This window comes from Odocoileus virginianus, chromosome 20, assembly GCF_023699985.2.
Source record: "Odocoileus virginianus isolate 20LAN1187 ecotype Illinois chromosome 20, Ovbor_1.2, whole genome shotgun sequence".
Lineage (NCBI taxonomy): Eukaryota > Metazoa > Chordata > Mammalia > Artiodactyla > Cervidae > Odocoileus > Odocoileus virginianus.
In genome coordinates this window covers 21,134,596-21,151,926 of record NC_069693.1, presented here as the reverse complement: position 1 = coordinate 21,151,926, position 17,331 = coordinate 21,134,596, and the positions used below count along the sequence as shown (strand labels likewise).

The 17,331-nt window shown below is 38.5% G+C and overlaps 1 protein-coding gene across 2 annotated transcripts in view; it reads left to right on the top strand.

Moving 5' to 3' along the window:
* The window catches only part of HYDIN (HYDIN axonemal central pair apparatus protein), a 346,758-nt gene that overhangs the window by 175,607 nt on the left and 153,820 nt on the right, over positions 1-17,331 (top strand). For both annotated transcript variants that reach the window (XM_070451030.1, XM_070451031.1), the window contains exon 18: positions 1,341-1,493. In XM_070451030.1, the coding sequence (XP_070307131.1) occupies positions 1,341-1,493 (153 nt within the window). The remainder of the gene's footprint in view (positions 1-1,340; positions 1,494-17,331) is intronic.

Here is a 17,331-nt window from a genome sequence, read left to right as displayed (position 1 = left end):
GGACATTCTAACCTTTGCTTGTAAGGTACTCACCATATTTGCATATCCTCTAGTTGCTGGTTAGAAGACTCTAGAAGGAGTCTTTCATTTTCTCTCTGCAGTGGTAAAATACCAGGGCTATTACTTCGGGAATCTGTGGATACATCTGAAAATGGTGCTTTATAGCTATTGATTTTTCTCACACATGCAGACACACCTGACTCCTCTCCAGACCCATGAAACCAGAATCTCTGAGGACAGAGGACCAGCACACCTGGATGATTAACCCCCTTCTCAATTGTTCCTGCTACAAAGCTGGGTATCCCTAGCTTGCTACATGTGGTCTCTGAGATTGATTTCCTTCACTGCTCACCAGATCTTTTCTTGTAGATTATTGGATATGTATACACAACTATATGCTGCAGTATATCCTATTATATTCTTGGACTTGTATTACCGATTAACCTTACTTACTCCAAGCCTGAGAAAAGGGAGACATGGAAAGCTTTTTGCTGCTTGAGCTGAATCAAAGGACGAACCTTGAAGGAATTTGCCCCAGTAGGCTATGAATTCCTAGACATTGGATTTACTTAGAAGCTGAGTGGTGTCAACATACGTTTGTTTGAAGTGATTCTGATTGCTCAGAGAGTATAATAAACTAGGGTTTTGCTTTTATCTCTTCCATATGAGATCACATAGATAAGCCATCTGACTTACAAAGCAGCATCATAAGGCCAGCCAGCTGAAAGGTGCCACAGTCCAGGTAACCTGCTGGCCTACACGCCTGCCCTGCACAGATGTAGCAGATGTAACTTGGCTGAGCAGGAAACACTTTATGAAAGACAAAGACCCCCTTCCTTGGGCAGACAGAGTGCCTGGCCGAGAACATAGGGGAAGGGAAGGGAGAGCAAGGTGAATTTCAGTTCCCAACCTGCACAGCTTTGCATGGTGGGCGCCCCTGTCATGTTGCTAGGACAGCAAAAGGACTGGGACACGGTCCAGCCACATCCAGCCCTGAAGTGCTGGTCTTTAACCCTTAAGTGTTCCTGAGACTGGAGTTCTGGTGGCTCATACTGAACTGTTATTCTGGCTTCCCACCTGTGCGTGGCTCTGGGCTGACCCAGGGAAGCAAAGCTTTATTTTAAGGGAGGAATTCCATGCTAGATTCATGGGTCTGATCAGAGGGGCCATCCTGGTGACCTTTCACTACAGAATATCAGGGAGAAGGACTGTCAGTTCTAATAGTAACCTTTTATGCCCCTGCTTTTTTAAAGGGATGCTTAGAAGCTTCTGTTTCAATCTGATTTTAAAGGCCCACCATTTCAGCCATTCCTATATTATTTCTCTTGCATGGACTGCAGGTATGTCACTTAAAGAGCATCGGAGAAGGCCCAGTTATCTATGTACATCCCAGTCAAGTTGATTTTGGCAATATCTACGTCCTGAAGGACTCGCTCAGGGTTCTCAACTTGTCTAACCAGTCCTTCATCCCCGCATTATTCAAGGCATACATGGTGAGTAGATTGTGAGCTGTCACATAATGAAAACACAGCTTTGCCTGTATCTTAGAGGCAGTGGCCTTATTTCAGCAACATGTCTTTGAAAATGATCTACAGAAGCAGAGATTTACGTAGTTCAACTGCATAAACTGTGTTAGTCTCATCCCTAGTTCCTCTTTATTATAACCCACTCCTGGGTATGTCTCCAAAAAAAAAAAAAACAATAATTAAAAAAGACACACTCACTCCTATGTTTATAGCAGCATTGTTTACAATTGCTAAGACATGGAGACAACTATGGCTTTTCATTTTTTCAAAGTATTATCTTTTTTCTGTGTATTAAAGTAAAAGACATGTTTTAACACTTAAACTCATTGATTTATAGCCTCTTAACTATTTTTTATAATGTTTTACATATTACCAGTGAGCACCGAAAAAAGGACGATAAAATGTATCTTTATGAGAGAGCAGAGTTCTTATGTCTTAGCCTTAATTGTGAACAAAATCTATAGAATAAACTCATAGGAATAAGATAATAAGACAATAACATCCTAGTTTATCAAGATGGGCATCTTCTCTCTTACCATGTAAAAGTCATAGCCATCCCAAAATGAATCATGCTCTTCCTAAGCCTTACCAAGTGACTCTTTCAGTCACAAGAGGATACCAATGGTAGTGATATCAAGAGGCTTCCAGAAGCAAAGGTTTGTACTTGGCAGACAGCTGTAAGCCCCTCATGCTGACCCTCACTTGAGACTTTTTTTACTTTGGTATAGCTAAATGTGAAACTCATAAGACAGATTCCAGCAGGTCATACTGATTATAAACCACTCTAGGAAAAGGAAAGCTATTGATTACATGATGGGTCAGCACCTTCCCTGAATTTAGAGTGATAGCTCTGCTGATTAAATATGATTAGTTCAAGTATAAGCTCAAACCAGAATGAAAGGAGGCTTGATTTCCTTGTCACGAAAGAGCTAGCCAGAAAATAAAAGAAAAATATATTGGATTCCTGCATGTTTTATAAGCCTTTCCATCTTCATTCTGCCTATTCCAGCTCTTAATAAGCTTTAGCAAATTGTTTTTGCTCATTAGTTATTATTCAGGCATACACTTAATACTTGTCACCACAGAGGGAGATTAAGGCAAAATTTCCTTCATATGGATCAAATGTGGCTTTTTTATTTCAAGTTCTATTTTCCCTCCTCCAGACAAATCTATAACTTCTTCCCCTTCACCAGCATCACCATAAGCAGAGCTGCAGTGGACTAAATGTTTGTGCTCTGTGCCACCCCCCTACCCCCACCATCACCAATTCATGTATTGAAATCCTAACCCTCAATGTGATGGTATTAGGAGGTGAAGTTTTTGGAAGGTAAATAGGTCATGAGGATAGAATCATCATGAATGAGATTAGTGCCCTCATAAAAGAGACTCTGGAGAGCTCTTTCACCCTCTCCATCACTTAAGGATACAAAGAAAAAAATGGCTGTCTACAACCTGGAAGAGACCTCACACCAGAACCTGACTGTATTGACACTCTAATCTCAGACTACCAACCAGAACAGTGAGAAATAAATTTCTGTTGTTTGTAAACCACCCAGTATAGTATTCTGTTATAGCAGTCTACATTGGTGTCTACTAAGACACCAACTCGTGTTACTCTTAAGGGATGCCTGTCATTGTCATTATAAACTGAAGAATTTATTCTACCTGTTTGTGCACTGACAGTAGACAGTCATCCTCAATAATAAGCTAGTACAAAATGAAACACACTTTTATGTAATAAGAAAAGACAGATGCGTTAAGGAGCATGGTGTAAAGGTTTATTAATAGTATGAAATCCTGACACACATACATAAAGATCAGATGAATTAATGATATGAAATCCTGACATACATAAAGATCAGATGAAGTTGATCAGGGAGCAAGTCATTTTCTTCCTCAGTGCCATTTTATCTTCTCTGTCACAAGTGAACGGAAAGAGACTGGAGAGGCATCTGTAACACGGTAGAGCTCTCTGTAGAATGGCACTTGGGATATTTTTTTACATGTTGGTTGTGATGAAATTGTATGCAGCATTGTTTCATGCTTGGGAAGGAAAAAATCCTCCTCTGGGATGTTAGGATATTAAATTGAAATGAGTCTGGGAGAGAAGGGCAACATTGATCTGAGGGTGAGCATGGTCATACATCTTGCACAGTTGTCTTACTTATGGCGGTCACCCAGCAAACAGTGGTTGAGTATCCGAGAGCTACAGCAGTGTTCTGCACTATCAACAGTATGGGTTCTAGTCAGACACATCTGGAATCAAGCCCTGACTGCGTGTGCTAATTCTGGGCACATTATTTAATCTTTCTGAAGCTTTGGTTCCTTCTCTTTCAGTGGAACTAATAATGACATCTAGAAGATTAAACATGATAATCTAGGTAGAAAGAGCCTGATGAAAAATAAACATCAGCATTCAATAAATGGTAATTTTGATTATTAATGTTGACAGACAAAAAGATCTAAGTGAAATGGCTTATGGAAAGACTTTTTAATTTTTATGACACTATATCTTAAGATTTTTTATATTTCTTAGGTAAGAAAGAAAAAGAAATAAGGCACACTCAGAGAGGCCTTAAGATTTCAAATTTTACTGATCCACATAGTACAGTGCTTTATCAGATGGGAGCACTATTACTGTCTTTTTTCTTACTCTTCATTGGTTTCTGTAATTTTTGACAGTGAAGCCAGCTTATAAAATATAAAACATTTTTATTGATGAATCCATATGTATTCTTCTACACCAAAGAAAAGAGATTTATTAGCAAATAACTTACTTTAGAAAGTTTAGGTTCATTAGCTTTCTGATTCTTGGAGCTTATTTATCCATGTATTTGTGCAGATGCTTCCTGGCACCATGTAAATCATGTCTATGTGCTCAGAGCAGTCCTAGTGCCTTTTATTGAACTATCTTCATGCCTTGTGTTTGATTGAACACCTTTGACTGAGTCTTGAGAAGGCAGTGATTTTCGGAAAGAACATTATTGTCCCTATTGAAAGATACCTCCTTGTAGCCTTAAAGGATTATTGGTAATCTTAAGATCTGTGTAATCGTAAGAGCTATGTAAGTTATAGAAACCTGCTTCCCTCATATAGTCAAACTCTGCTGGCCTTAAAATTCTCACAGACTTCCCCCTACCCCCCACTCCCTGCAAAGGGGGAAATTAAAAAGTAGGACAGTTGCTTGACCAATAGCAACTCTCAGCATCTCAGTGACCAAGCCCTTTCAATCAATCTATCATTCTAAACTCCTTCCCTTTAAGAACAGGGAGAAAATCTGGGCACAATATGAAAAATCACAATTTTAAGGGAATGATGGAGCAACAATGCCAGTGACAACAACCCAGAAGAAAAAGGAAGTTGAGAAATTTAAACCCAGCATTTATGACTGCTTTTTCTATATAGTACCAGAAGAGGTTGAAAACTAAAAGGAGCTTTCAGAAAACTTGTTGATCTAAGAAGATAAACACTGAAATCAAGACAGTCTAGAGAGATAAAAACTGAAGAAGAATGAACTTGATAAAACTCTCAGACTTTTGCTTCCGACTAGGAAAAGCTATATTCTGGAAACAAAAGTGATGTAATGCAGACCTCATAATCTCTGCCTGGATGAAGGAGTTCCAGGATTCCTAGGTCCCGCCATATCTTTCCTAGAAGCAAATATATGTTCTTACCAGAAGAAGACAACATGATTCTAAGCCTCAAAATATCTTTACAGTTTTCATATACATTTCATTAACTGTCAAACAGTTAATTTTAAAATTACCAAGCATAGGATACAAATTAACATAGAACTACAATATGCTTAATATAGTCAAGGAAATAAAAGGCACAATTTAGAATTTTGGTAGAGATCTAGAAAGTGTAAAAGAGAACAAATGGGAATTGAAAACCTGAAAAATGCAGTTGAAATTAGGAACTCAGTAGATGAGTTTAACTGTGCATTACGTACAGATGAATAGAGAACTGTGGAAGTGAAAGTTCAGAAGGAACTACCCAAAATGAAAATGTAGAAGAGTTGGTAAAACAGACAAACTCAGAGAGAGAGGGAAAGGGGAAAAAGCTATCATTGCCTTGCACAGAAGCAAATGGATAAGGCTCAAACTGCCGAGGTAAGAAGTAACAGTAGATTGTAGATATGAAGGTGAACAGCAAAAGAAAATGCTAAAAATTGACAGTGGTTGCCCTCATTAATGAGCAACAGTGGGATTGATAAAGTGGGAAGGTGGGTGCCAGAGACTTCTGTTTTTCACAAAAATGCCTTTTCTAGAACCATTTAACTCTGTAAATTGTGTAATGCATATATCTCATAAAAATAAGATTTAAAAATTTAAATCATGCTGCAAGACAGTATGTAGAAGTATGCTACCACTTATGCAAGAAACATTATATAAGAAAAAATAAAAATATGTATATTTTTTAGTTTCGTTTATAAAGTTTCTCTGAAAAGACAGGCAGAAAACTGGAAACAATGGCTGCCTCTGGGAATGGTAACTAGTGGTCCTGTGCATGAGAGAGAGACAGACTCATTAGAATCCATTTGAATTCAACACTGTGACATGCATTATTTATTTTTTCAAGAAAAAGCTTCTAAGAAAGAAAGAAACTGGGAAGGAAACTAAAGAGAGCAAGCAGAGTTAAAATTAAATGGGCCCTAAAGAGAAGGGTGATCATATCCTTTTAGGATGAGTTATTATTCAAGAAACAAAAGTGTGTCTTCCTTGTTACACAAATTAGCATCCTTATAGAACAAACAGAAGTTAATAAAAGAAGAAAAGTCACTCATGTGTCACCCTGCCTATAACCACTATTAAGCTTTTGGTGTACATCTTCCAAAACTATACTGTGTGTGTCTGTTTGTGTATTCCTATCCCCCACCATCAATACTATTTCATTACCAGCTATTTTCATTCAACAGTGTGGTATAGTCAGTTTCTGATATGAATTATTAAGGAATATTCCTACACAGATCATTTACAGTGACTGACTTTATTGCATCATTTGGCTTCACCACAGTTGATTTAGCTAATCGCCTACCAATAGGTGGTTTCCAGCTTTTCACCACTGTAAACAATACTCACATCCTAATTGCTGCTCCCATCTTTAACAGTTTCCTTAGACTAAATTCCTAGAAACTGAATTGCTAGATCAAATGACATGAATGTAACTAAGTCTTGGTAAATCTTTTGAAATTATCTCCTAGAAAATTTGTACCAGTTTATATCCTACCCATCCTACCCCCCTCATGTTAAAGAAGGTTACTCTGTCCCAGACCCTTGCTGGCATTTTGTTTGCAAAATCTGGCAGATGAGAAAAAAAAAAACCACATTGCTAGTTAAGTTTGTGTTTCTTTGGCTTACTGGTGATACTGAGCATTTTTCATGTACTTATTGACTAACAAGTGTTTCTAAGTATCTTCCCCATGCCTGGGACTAATTGTGCTCACTGAAGGGAGAGACATAAAAATGATCTCTTTCTTCATAAGATCATAAGAATGATCTCTTTCTTCAAAGAATTTGCAATCTCAAAAAAAGTAATGAATAGAAAAACAACACAGTATTACAGTGTGCAGTGTTATATATAAGCGCAGTGTAAGATGTGGCTAATGAGTGAGTAAATAAAAGTTGCTCAGGCATGTTCGACTCTTTGCGATCCCATGGACTATACAATCCATGGAATTCTCCAGGCCAGAATACTGGAGTGGGTAGCCTTTCCCTTCTCCAGCAGATCTTCCCGAACCAGGAATCAAACCAGGGTCTCCTGTAATACAGGCAGATTTTTTACCAACTGAGCTATCAGGGAAGCCTTTAAGAAGTGGCTAATTCTCCCACAAAATTAAAAATGTTCATAGATGGACATGTTCGAGTGGAGACTTGAGGAATAAGGAGGAGGAGGACAGGGAAATGGGTTGTACATTTCCAAAGAGCAGCACAGTTAAATGCAGTGATGGTGTACAGCACCTCTGGGGAGATTCAGTGTGGCTGAGGCCAAGGATGCCTGTTGGAAACTGACAGTGCCTGGGAAGTAAGCCTATAAAAGTTCTGCTTAACAAAGAATTGGAAACAGATCCTCCAGACCAGAGGCTCCTATCTGATATACCAGTCTTGACTGCAGGCTGCCTTTGTTTCAAACAAATTGGACTTCCCTGGTGGCCTGCAAATACAGGAGACTTGAGTTCGATCCCTGGGTCAGGAAGATCCTCTGGAGGAGGGAATGGCAACCCACTCTACTGTTTTTGCCTGGAGAATCCCATGGACAGAGGAGCCTGGTGGGCTACAGTCCATAGGGTTGTAAAGAATCGAGCATGACTGAAGTGACTTAGCACACAGCCTTTGTTTCAAACAGAAAAGATGACAAATACCACTATGTTTGGAGGTCCTTGAGCCCTGGAAATTATATGTAAAGTTTGGGATATGTGTTTGGAGTATGTTTGTATGTGGGAGGTGTGTGTGTATGTGTGCGTGCACACACTTTTTCTTTGAAGAGGTTCCATAGTTTTCCCAATGAGGGGAAAAATCAGCACTACTAGTCCAGACATTGGAGAGCCATCCATAATCTCCAGTAGGACAGGCACAGGATCAGGTCTGTGAAAGAGATTCCTGTCAACAAGTTAGATTGGGGAGGGCACAAACAGGAAGGAGGACTGGACATGAAATTTTGAATGATAACCTTATAATAACCACCAGTTACTGACTATTTATTCTGTGGTAGGCAGAATATATTCTGTCTGTGGCAGAATATTCTGTGGCACCCATTTTATTAAAAATTAGTACAGAGTCACCTGGCTACAAATTGGCAGTCTACAGTTGACCTACCGGTCTCCATGTGACTCTAAAGCCCTCTTTTTTAATCATAACCCTCTGCACCTCTCTTATAGAGCTCTGGCATCATTTCTTTTGTATTTCATTTCCTAACGTTCAGTTAATTATTTTAAGCAGCAAAGTGACTCACTTCAGGGCAGAGAACCATATGGCTAGAGATACCATTTAGAGGACAAAAAAGAGAAAGGCCTCGGTGACTGTTCATTGTTCTTGTTCCACAAAGAATTGATCATCTGCTGAGATAATGGTATAAAACCAAAGAAATTCCTCACTCTGCACTTTGGTTCCTGTTGTTATTTGTGTCCTGTCATCCCATGGAAGGAAATTCCTACAGATTTCAACTGGCAAGCGAGTCATTCTGGAGACAAGTGCACAGTGCTGTTTTCTTCAAGCTTCCTAGTCATTAGCACTGCAGGATAGAAGGTCTGCCTGAGTGTGTGTGCGTTCATTTATTGTTAAAATGACATGTGCAAACACTTCTGTCTTTTGTGGAAAATATTAAATACAAGATAGGGTAACTTATAAAAGCACTGGCTGCTTTACCTTGGGACCTGAGCGTTGGCTAAGAAGTGTGCTAATGCCCTGTTGTCAAATAAAAAGCAAATGTTAGCCTTAGATATGTGTAACCTCAGGGAGCAGGGATTAACACTCCTCACCAGTGGGCCTGGAATTCTGAAATGCAGAAGATCACAACTTTTTGTGTTCTGCACAATCATATGCACATATGCATACCAACCACCTGTATGTGTTGCTCATGAGCTACTGTAATGACTGAAGCATTTTAGCCCCAACATAGAAGAAACAAAGGCAACTATTGCTGAAATTTTGGTAGAAGCCTTAGGAAAGGTTTTTTCTTTTTTTTTCCAATCATTTTAGGAACAAATATTTGAAACTCTGTATTAGTTTTCTATTGCTAAGTAAATAGTTACTACAGACTTAGTGGCTTAATACAACACAGATGTATTACCTCAGTTTCCATGGGTCAGAAGTCCAGGCATGACTTGTTGGATCCTCCCCTTCGGATCTCAGAGGGCTGAGATGGAGCTGCTGGCTGATCTGCATTCTCTTCTAGAGGTTTGACGAGGGAAAGATCCATTCTGGGCCCCCTCAGGTTTGGCAGAGTTTCTTTTCTTGCAGTTGAATGATGGAGGCCCATTTTCTTGCCATCTGTCAGCCAGGGGCCACTGTCAGCTGTCGAGCCCCCTACAGACCCTCTCCTGTTTGGAATCTCCTCACTAGGAAGACCCAGTCCCTCCTAAGGGCTCTCCTGATTAAGTCAGGCCCAATAGGATAATCTCTCCCCCTTAACATCAGCTGACTCAGGACCTTTCACAGTAGTGCCTAGATTGGTGTCTGACTGAGTAACTTGGAGAAGATAACTGGACTCCAGGAGATGGAGATCTTGGGGGCCATCTTAGATGTCCACCTACTATAAACGCTTATGAGATGCTTCTCTTCTGACAAGAGATTGCATGTTAAATGCTTCTTAGCATCTATCCTTGTTTTATGAGTTTGGTAATACATGTCATGGGAAATACTATTGAGCCCATTATTATATGTCATGTGGAGCATTTCAGCTCTTGGTAAAATGATGACAGTAGCTGTTACTTACAGGGATTTACTGTGTGCAAGACAATGTTCTGAGTTTTATGTGCATCACCTCATTTAATCATCAATGCTTTGCAGAAGTTGTCATCAGTATCATGAGCTACAGGTGGGATAACTGAGGCTGGACACAGTGAAGTGACGTGCCCAATGTGTGAGAGCTGGAAAGTGGCAGATCTGGGACTCAAACCACAATGTCTGTCTTCCTTTAGAACCCTCCTTCGTAACCATCGGCACCTTTAAAAGGGTTACAGAGTGTCCTCCATAGCCAAGATTATCATTCATTGGTTCCCCCTTTAGTCAGATTTGCCATCTAATAACAGAAAATGTCACATAGACCAAGTCCTCCCTAAAAACAAAGGACACCCCTAAGAGCCAAATACCAAAGAGACACAAGGTGAACGTGGTTTAGCGACTGACTTTTGATAAGGACAGTCCAATACCTTAGCAGCAGGCATTTTATTGTGACTTGTTCTTGGATTCTAGGATGTACTTTGCTGCCTGGTTTTGTGCCAAACATTGATTAATAAGCTTCATCAAAAAGAAAAGTCACCACTTCAGCCCTGGAGAGCAACGTCAGGTCTTCTTTCCAGAGCAGCCAACCTGTGTCAGCAGGAATCAGAATAGAAGTGGTACCCATCCATCGAAAACTAATGTCCCCTGACTTGAAACGGCACTTATGCTGGTGACACCCTCTCTTTGCTATGGACAGAGGGTTGACCTGTGCTACTAGCTAGAGGAGGAAAATAAATGGTTAGAACATGAAAGCTGACATTCACAATGCCCTTCTTCTGAAAGGCATTTGTTTTTTTGATAAAAGAAGAACAAAAATGGCATTGATTTATGTTTTAATAGATAAACTAAATAGAATGCTCAAAGGCCATGTATTTGGGGAGAAGGGCCATCAGAGTGAGATGATCCTGCCTAGAACATTTTTATTTTATCTCCTAGCTGCTCCTCCACTTGTCCTAACAGCAGATAGATATGAACTCCAGGCCTGAAATTCCCAGAGAAGTTGAAATGTGATACTTCTACTTCTGTGTTCTGGTGGGGTGAACTCTTCACCTTCCAAAATCTACGATCGAAAGCAGTTGGAAAGACCTAAGAATATGACAGTAAACTGAACCCACAAGGTTGCTGTAGCAGAGAGTGGCTTGTAGTTCACTATGCCTGTCCTCCTTTCCTCTTGAACCAGAGCAGGTGACGTTTCCCAGCCCCCTCTGGAGTTAAGTGTGGCTGCATGACTGAGCTCTGGCCGGTGGAAGTGAGCAGAAGTGATCTGTGCCGCTTCCAGGCTTGGTGCATAAAATCTTGGCCTACGACCCTCCATTCTCTGTATTTTCTTATTGGCTGGGCAGATGTCAGTCAGTGTCCAGACTGCCAAAGAAGCCATGAATTAAACATGACGTTCTCTATTTAGCTGGGGCCCTTGAATGCCTGAATGGAACAGAAACCCATCCTCACTCCTGCCAGCAACTGGAATGTGTGTGAACAGGAATAATAATAAAATAAATGGCTTTTTTTTTAAGCCATTGAGTGTCAGGGGTCTTTCCCTTCTAGCAGTTGACACTACTTTATCTAAAATAATCACCTAAACAGATTACTGTGTGTCTTTCAAAGTCAATCTGGACATTAAAATTCTAAAAGACCTCTAGAAATGTGAAAGATTACATCAAATGTTGTCTTTTTATTGTTCTATAGGAGATCAAGCAATTAAATATCTAACTTATTAGCAATTGTATTTCAGCAATTTTCCTTTCACTGGCTATGTACACCAGTCCCTGTGTTCTCCTTGGAACCAGCTGTATTATTTTAGTAATTTTCTCATTAAAGAGATAAAGAAATCTTTGACAAAATAAAATAAAAGTCTAGAATCAAAAGACTGAAAGTAAAACAAGTAGTTCTAAGTAAGGAGAAGGGCTGGTTGCTCAAGCATGGGATATCTATTTCCATGTATTACTTTGATTGTGTAGATCAGACTGAAAATGATATGCCAAAGATCCCTATGTACAATAATAAAAACTCCAATGAAATGAAGCTATAATGACTCATTTAAAAGCATCTATCTGCATTTATAGCTCTTTAGAACTCACTTTTGTGTTATTTCCTATGGTTAATATGTTAGAAGTGAAAGTCGCTCAGTCATGTCCAACTCTTTGCAACCCCATGGACTATACAGTCCATGGAATTCTCCTGGTCAGAATACTGGAGTGGGTAGGGTTCCCTTCTCCACGGGAGCTTCCCAACCCAGAGATTGAACCCAGGTCTCCCGCATTGCAGGCAGATTCTTTACCATCTGAGCCACCAGGGAAGCCCAGTATGTTAGAAGGTATTAGTATTTGCACTTTGGGACTGTGTCTTAGTTCAGGCTACTACAACGAAGTACCAGTAGGCTGGATGGCTTATAAACTCCCGAAATTTGTTTCTCACAATTCCAGAGGCTATAAGTCTGAGACCAGGAGGCCAGTGTGGTTGAGTTCTGCCAAGGGCCCTCTTCCACGCCAGGGGCTCATAACTTGTCACTGTATCCTCAGTGACGTAGACACAGTGAATCTTTGATGACTCTTGCACTGTGCTGTGCTTAGTTGCTCGGTTATGTCTGACTCTGCAACCCCATAGACTATAGCCCACTAGGCTCCTCTGTCCATGGGGATTCTCCAGGCAAGAATACTGGAGTGGATGGATTGCCATGCCCTCCTCCAGGGTTCGTGACTCTAAGGATGACACTAATCTGGTTCATGAGCCCCACCTCCTGATACCATCATACTGAGGAGAGGGTCTCAACATTAATTTAGGGGGAAACGCAAAACATTCAGTTCATAACATTCCATCTTGGCTCCTCCAAACTGATGTCCTTCTCACATGAAAATAAGTTCATTCCATCCCAACAGCCTTAACTTGTTCCAGTATCACCTCTAAGGTCCTAAGTCTCATCTAACTATCAACTAAATCAGGTATGAATAAGACTCAGAGTACATTCATCCTAAGGTAAAATTCCTCTCTAGCTGTGAACCTGTGAGACCAAACAAGTTAACCAAGCAAGTGCTTTGGGGATGTTTAGATGAAATGGATATATTGCGCATATGAGAACGGCGTGGATTTGGGGGCTTTGGGGGAGAATGTCAGAGACTGGATGTTCGTATACCTCCAAAATTCATATTTGAAACTTTCTCCTCTCATGTGATGGTGTTAGGAGGTGGGGCCTTTGGGAGGTAATTAGGATTAGATGAGGTCATAAAGACGGGATTAGTTCCCTAATAAGGGTCAAAAGAGAGCTACTTCTTTGCTCTCTCTCCACTGTGTGAGGACACAAGGAAAAGCCAACAGTCTTCAGTCTGGAAGAGGGCTCTCAGGAGAACTCAACCATGCTGGCACCCTGATCTTGGATTTACAGTCTCTGGGATTGTGAGAAATAAATTTCTGTAGTTTATAAGCCACCCAGTCAGTCTATGGTACTTTGTTATAGCAGCCCCAGCTGACGAAGACAGATACTGATGCTGAGAATGGAGTACTGCTGTAACAAATACCTACAAATATGACTGTGGTTTTGGAACTGGGAAATGGGTTGAAGCTGTGAGGTTTTTTTTGTTTTTTTTTTTTTTAAATTTTTTATTGAAATGTGTTTGTTTGTGTATGTGTATTCTGTTTTAGATTCTTTTCCTTTATAGGTTATTGCATAACATTGAGTTTAGTTCCCTGTGCTATGCAGTAGGTCCTTGTTGGTTATCTATTAAAAAAAATTTATTGGAGTATAATTGATTTACAGTCTTGTGTAGCTTCTGCAGTACCACATAGTGAATCAATTATACATGTAAGAGTTTTGAAGTTCATGCTAGAATAAGCCTACATTGCTGTGACTGGGCTATCAGACACTGCTTTTTAAAAAATGGATAAATTAAGAAGATGCAAAGAAGTTATTTCTTTGAGCCTAAACATGAGCAAAATATATGATATTCAATCATGTAGTTTATCTTGCAGTAATAATTGATCTATAATCCCCAAAATTAAATTTATGAGAATTATTATTTTTGTTACTAATATTTTAGGATAAAATTATGCACAAATACAAGTCAATTTTATGGAAAGACAGACTTTGCTTACTGTTTTCTTAATATTAAAAGTATTTCACTGGAGCTAATTTAGTATGAGGAGAAAAGTTTAAAAATTTTGGAAAAACAGTTTGTCATACAAACATCAGCATTTCTTTTGGCAAGTGTTCTGAATAGAGATAATTAGCATACAAATATCTTATCTCAGCCCTAGTTTATCTAGTGTGGTATTTCATGTTTGTTTTCTTTTCTATCTATGTCTCTGGAGATGTCCCATATTAAAAGGTTATGAATAATAATAGGACTCGTGACTTAGAGTTAAATCTATAATTTCCATTAATACCAAAATTCAAATTTTCTCATCATTCATCTACATCCTCTTTATAAACAATTTATAATATTGAGAACTGTTCTTCTTTGCTTCATTTATTTGAATTTTAAAGTGCAATTTATTAGTTCCCATGCAGACTTTCGAGCCAAGACAAAATGTAATTAGTATTCTGATCTGTGAAATAGGATTTTCCTCAGTTGTTAATTGGGAAATTGGCATTTGGGTTTAAATATTAGATTCTCTCTATTTAAATACCTGTGGCCCTGTTCCCAAGAGGGTGACCAGTCAGGGCCCACTCACCAAATCCAGTCTCTGAGTTTACACTGGGGCTAGACCTGGGTTTTGGTGACATTCCCAGGCACTGTCATCCTACAAGATTCTGCCTACTGACATTTCTAACTCTTGCCTGCAAATTGCAAAATACATTCTTCTTGTTTACAATGAACATCAAACAGTACAACTCTATTCCAAACCCAGAAGATTTCTGATCTGTAACTTTACATTGAACCTCAGTCCTCATGGAGCTACATGTGTTTTTACATTTCTCTTTTTTCTTTTGCTAAGAGAAATACACCATAGAAATTAAATAGAGGAAGGATAACTTTGGACTGGAATGTTCTCTCAAATCCAGCCAATAAAGTATATTTTACATTTTTCTTTAAATTGTTGTTTTCTTCTCTCTGCTTTTTTAAAAGAGAGCTTATTCTGAGCTTCCTTACTCAGAAGAGTACAGGGAGCCAAGGAAGATTCATGAGGGGATAATCAGACTCCTCTTCAATGAAGTGAAAAGCTTGATTTTGCCACTCCATTATTATCCTGGAAGTTTTGAAATGATCTCTACATCTTTTCTGTTTTCAGCCTTTTCCCAATACATTGTTAGTCATCATTAAATATTTTCTATGAATATTTATGCATATAAATATTTCTGAGTAATTTTTTTCTCAAAACAAAACAGTACTGTTAGAATTAATTTAAATAATATAACAATCAAAATAGGGATGTGGCGCTTTGTGTTAATTTTGAGATACTGTTTACATGTAAGATGAGAGTGGAATAAATTGAATTTTATTAAGCAATGGCGTAAAATAGTTAAGGATCACACTCTCTGATAATTAAGCTCAATTTCATATTTAGACAGAAAAGAAAATGTGTCTGGAAATTTATCATACAAAGAATTTCAACATCTTCTGCTCCAAAAATGCAGCTTGTTCTTTATATTTCCCTGAGACACTTTCACCATAGCCTCCTTCTGACTTTCATTTTTGTTTTGCATGGTTGTCTCTCTGAATGTCATTATTATAAACTTCTTGGGGGCAGAAACTGTGCTTTGGACATTTTTGTGTCTCCCACAATATCTTGACCTCAGAACCACTGAGTATGTATTTGCTGTATGCACTTAAAAAGTATTTGCTTTTAAGTACATATAAAACAATATGCTTATCAAATTTGCAGATGACTGGGAAGGATGAGGAAAAGTAGCTAATAAGTTGAATGTCATAATCAGAATTTTAAAAGATCTCAAAAGGCTGAAAAATGTATAAAAGAAAAGTAAATAATAAAACTGAATTCAAAAAACACTGAAATTAATAATATGCTAGATGTGTTTAGCAGTGAATTATATACAGTTGGAGAAAGAATTATTGAACTGGAAGATAGTTTAGAGGAAATCATCCAAAATGAAGCACAGGGAAAGAAAGGATGGAAAATGCTGATGAAGCATGTGAGGACACACTAGGAAAGTCATACCCACTTATTATGGAGTAATATAAAGAAAGAAGAAAGAATGAGTCAGAAACAGTATTTAAACACATAATTGCTGAGAGTTTTTCAGAAATAAAGATACCAAACCACAGATTCTGGAAGGGTAGCAAATTCCAAGCAGGATATACAAATAAACTCATAACTGGACACATTGTAGTGAAACTGCACCATAATTAATCAAATACAAGGAGAAAAGTCTTAAAAGCCGCCTAGGAAAGTAGATTAACACTAAAGACCCAGAGTTTATATTTTTAATTATAGCTTGAGTAATTTTTAAAATTATTATTATTTGACATGTTAGCCAAATTTTCAACTTACTTTGGAGTCATAAGAGGTTTTCTTCTTAAGTTGGAGGTGTAATTTGAAGGGCTGTTAAACAAAAGAGGGAGATTCAATTTGTTCTATTTAGCTCCAAGGGAGTGGACCAAATATCAGTATATGGAAGGTCAAAAACAAACAGATCTCTGCTTAATGTAAGGAAGACATACCAGATGTTATGGATTGTTAAAAACCAGGGATATGTTACCTTAGTTGATAAATGAGTTCTCTAACATCACAGGATTTGATTAAAAGGCAGATATATAAGTTCATCTAACAAATATTTATTAAGCATCTGTTATGTACCAGGCATAGTTATAAATACAAGAACAACTATAACAAAAGAGACAAAAATCCCTTCTACAGAGAGTGTGTATTGTAGTGCAGGGAGAGCAGGATAATGATAAGTCAATCATGCACTGTGTTAGAAGATGGTAAAAAATGGAGCAGGGTAAAAGCATAAGGAGTACTGGAAGGGGAAGGTTTTCAGCTTAAAATGTGATGGTAAGTGTAAGCTTCATTGCCAAGTGTTGTTCAGTCAAAGACCTTGGGGAGGAAAGAGACTGAGCTATGAGGATCTAAGCAGTTAAAGGGAATACATTGGTGGGAGTCCCTCCCAACTCTATTATTTAGTCCTGTAACATGTTTTATAACAAGTTTGGAATTTTAGCAAATGAAATTCTATTGATTATTATGAAATAGTAGAAACCAAGATGATTTTACATTGTTTTTATTAATGAAAGCTGTTCACCCCTACTATAACATTACAGAAACTTTGCACTTGAAAAACATTTCTTTTAAAAATGTCAAATTTCAGGAAGGATTTTGTACCTTCTGTTGGTGTCTCAGAATTTGGAGATTAGAGCAGATAATTAGTATAAGTTTGTTAGAGAGCTGGGCTGTCACATTACGAAAAAGAT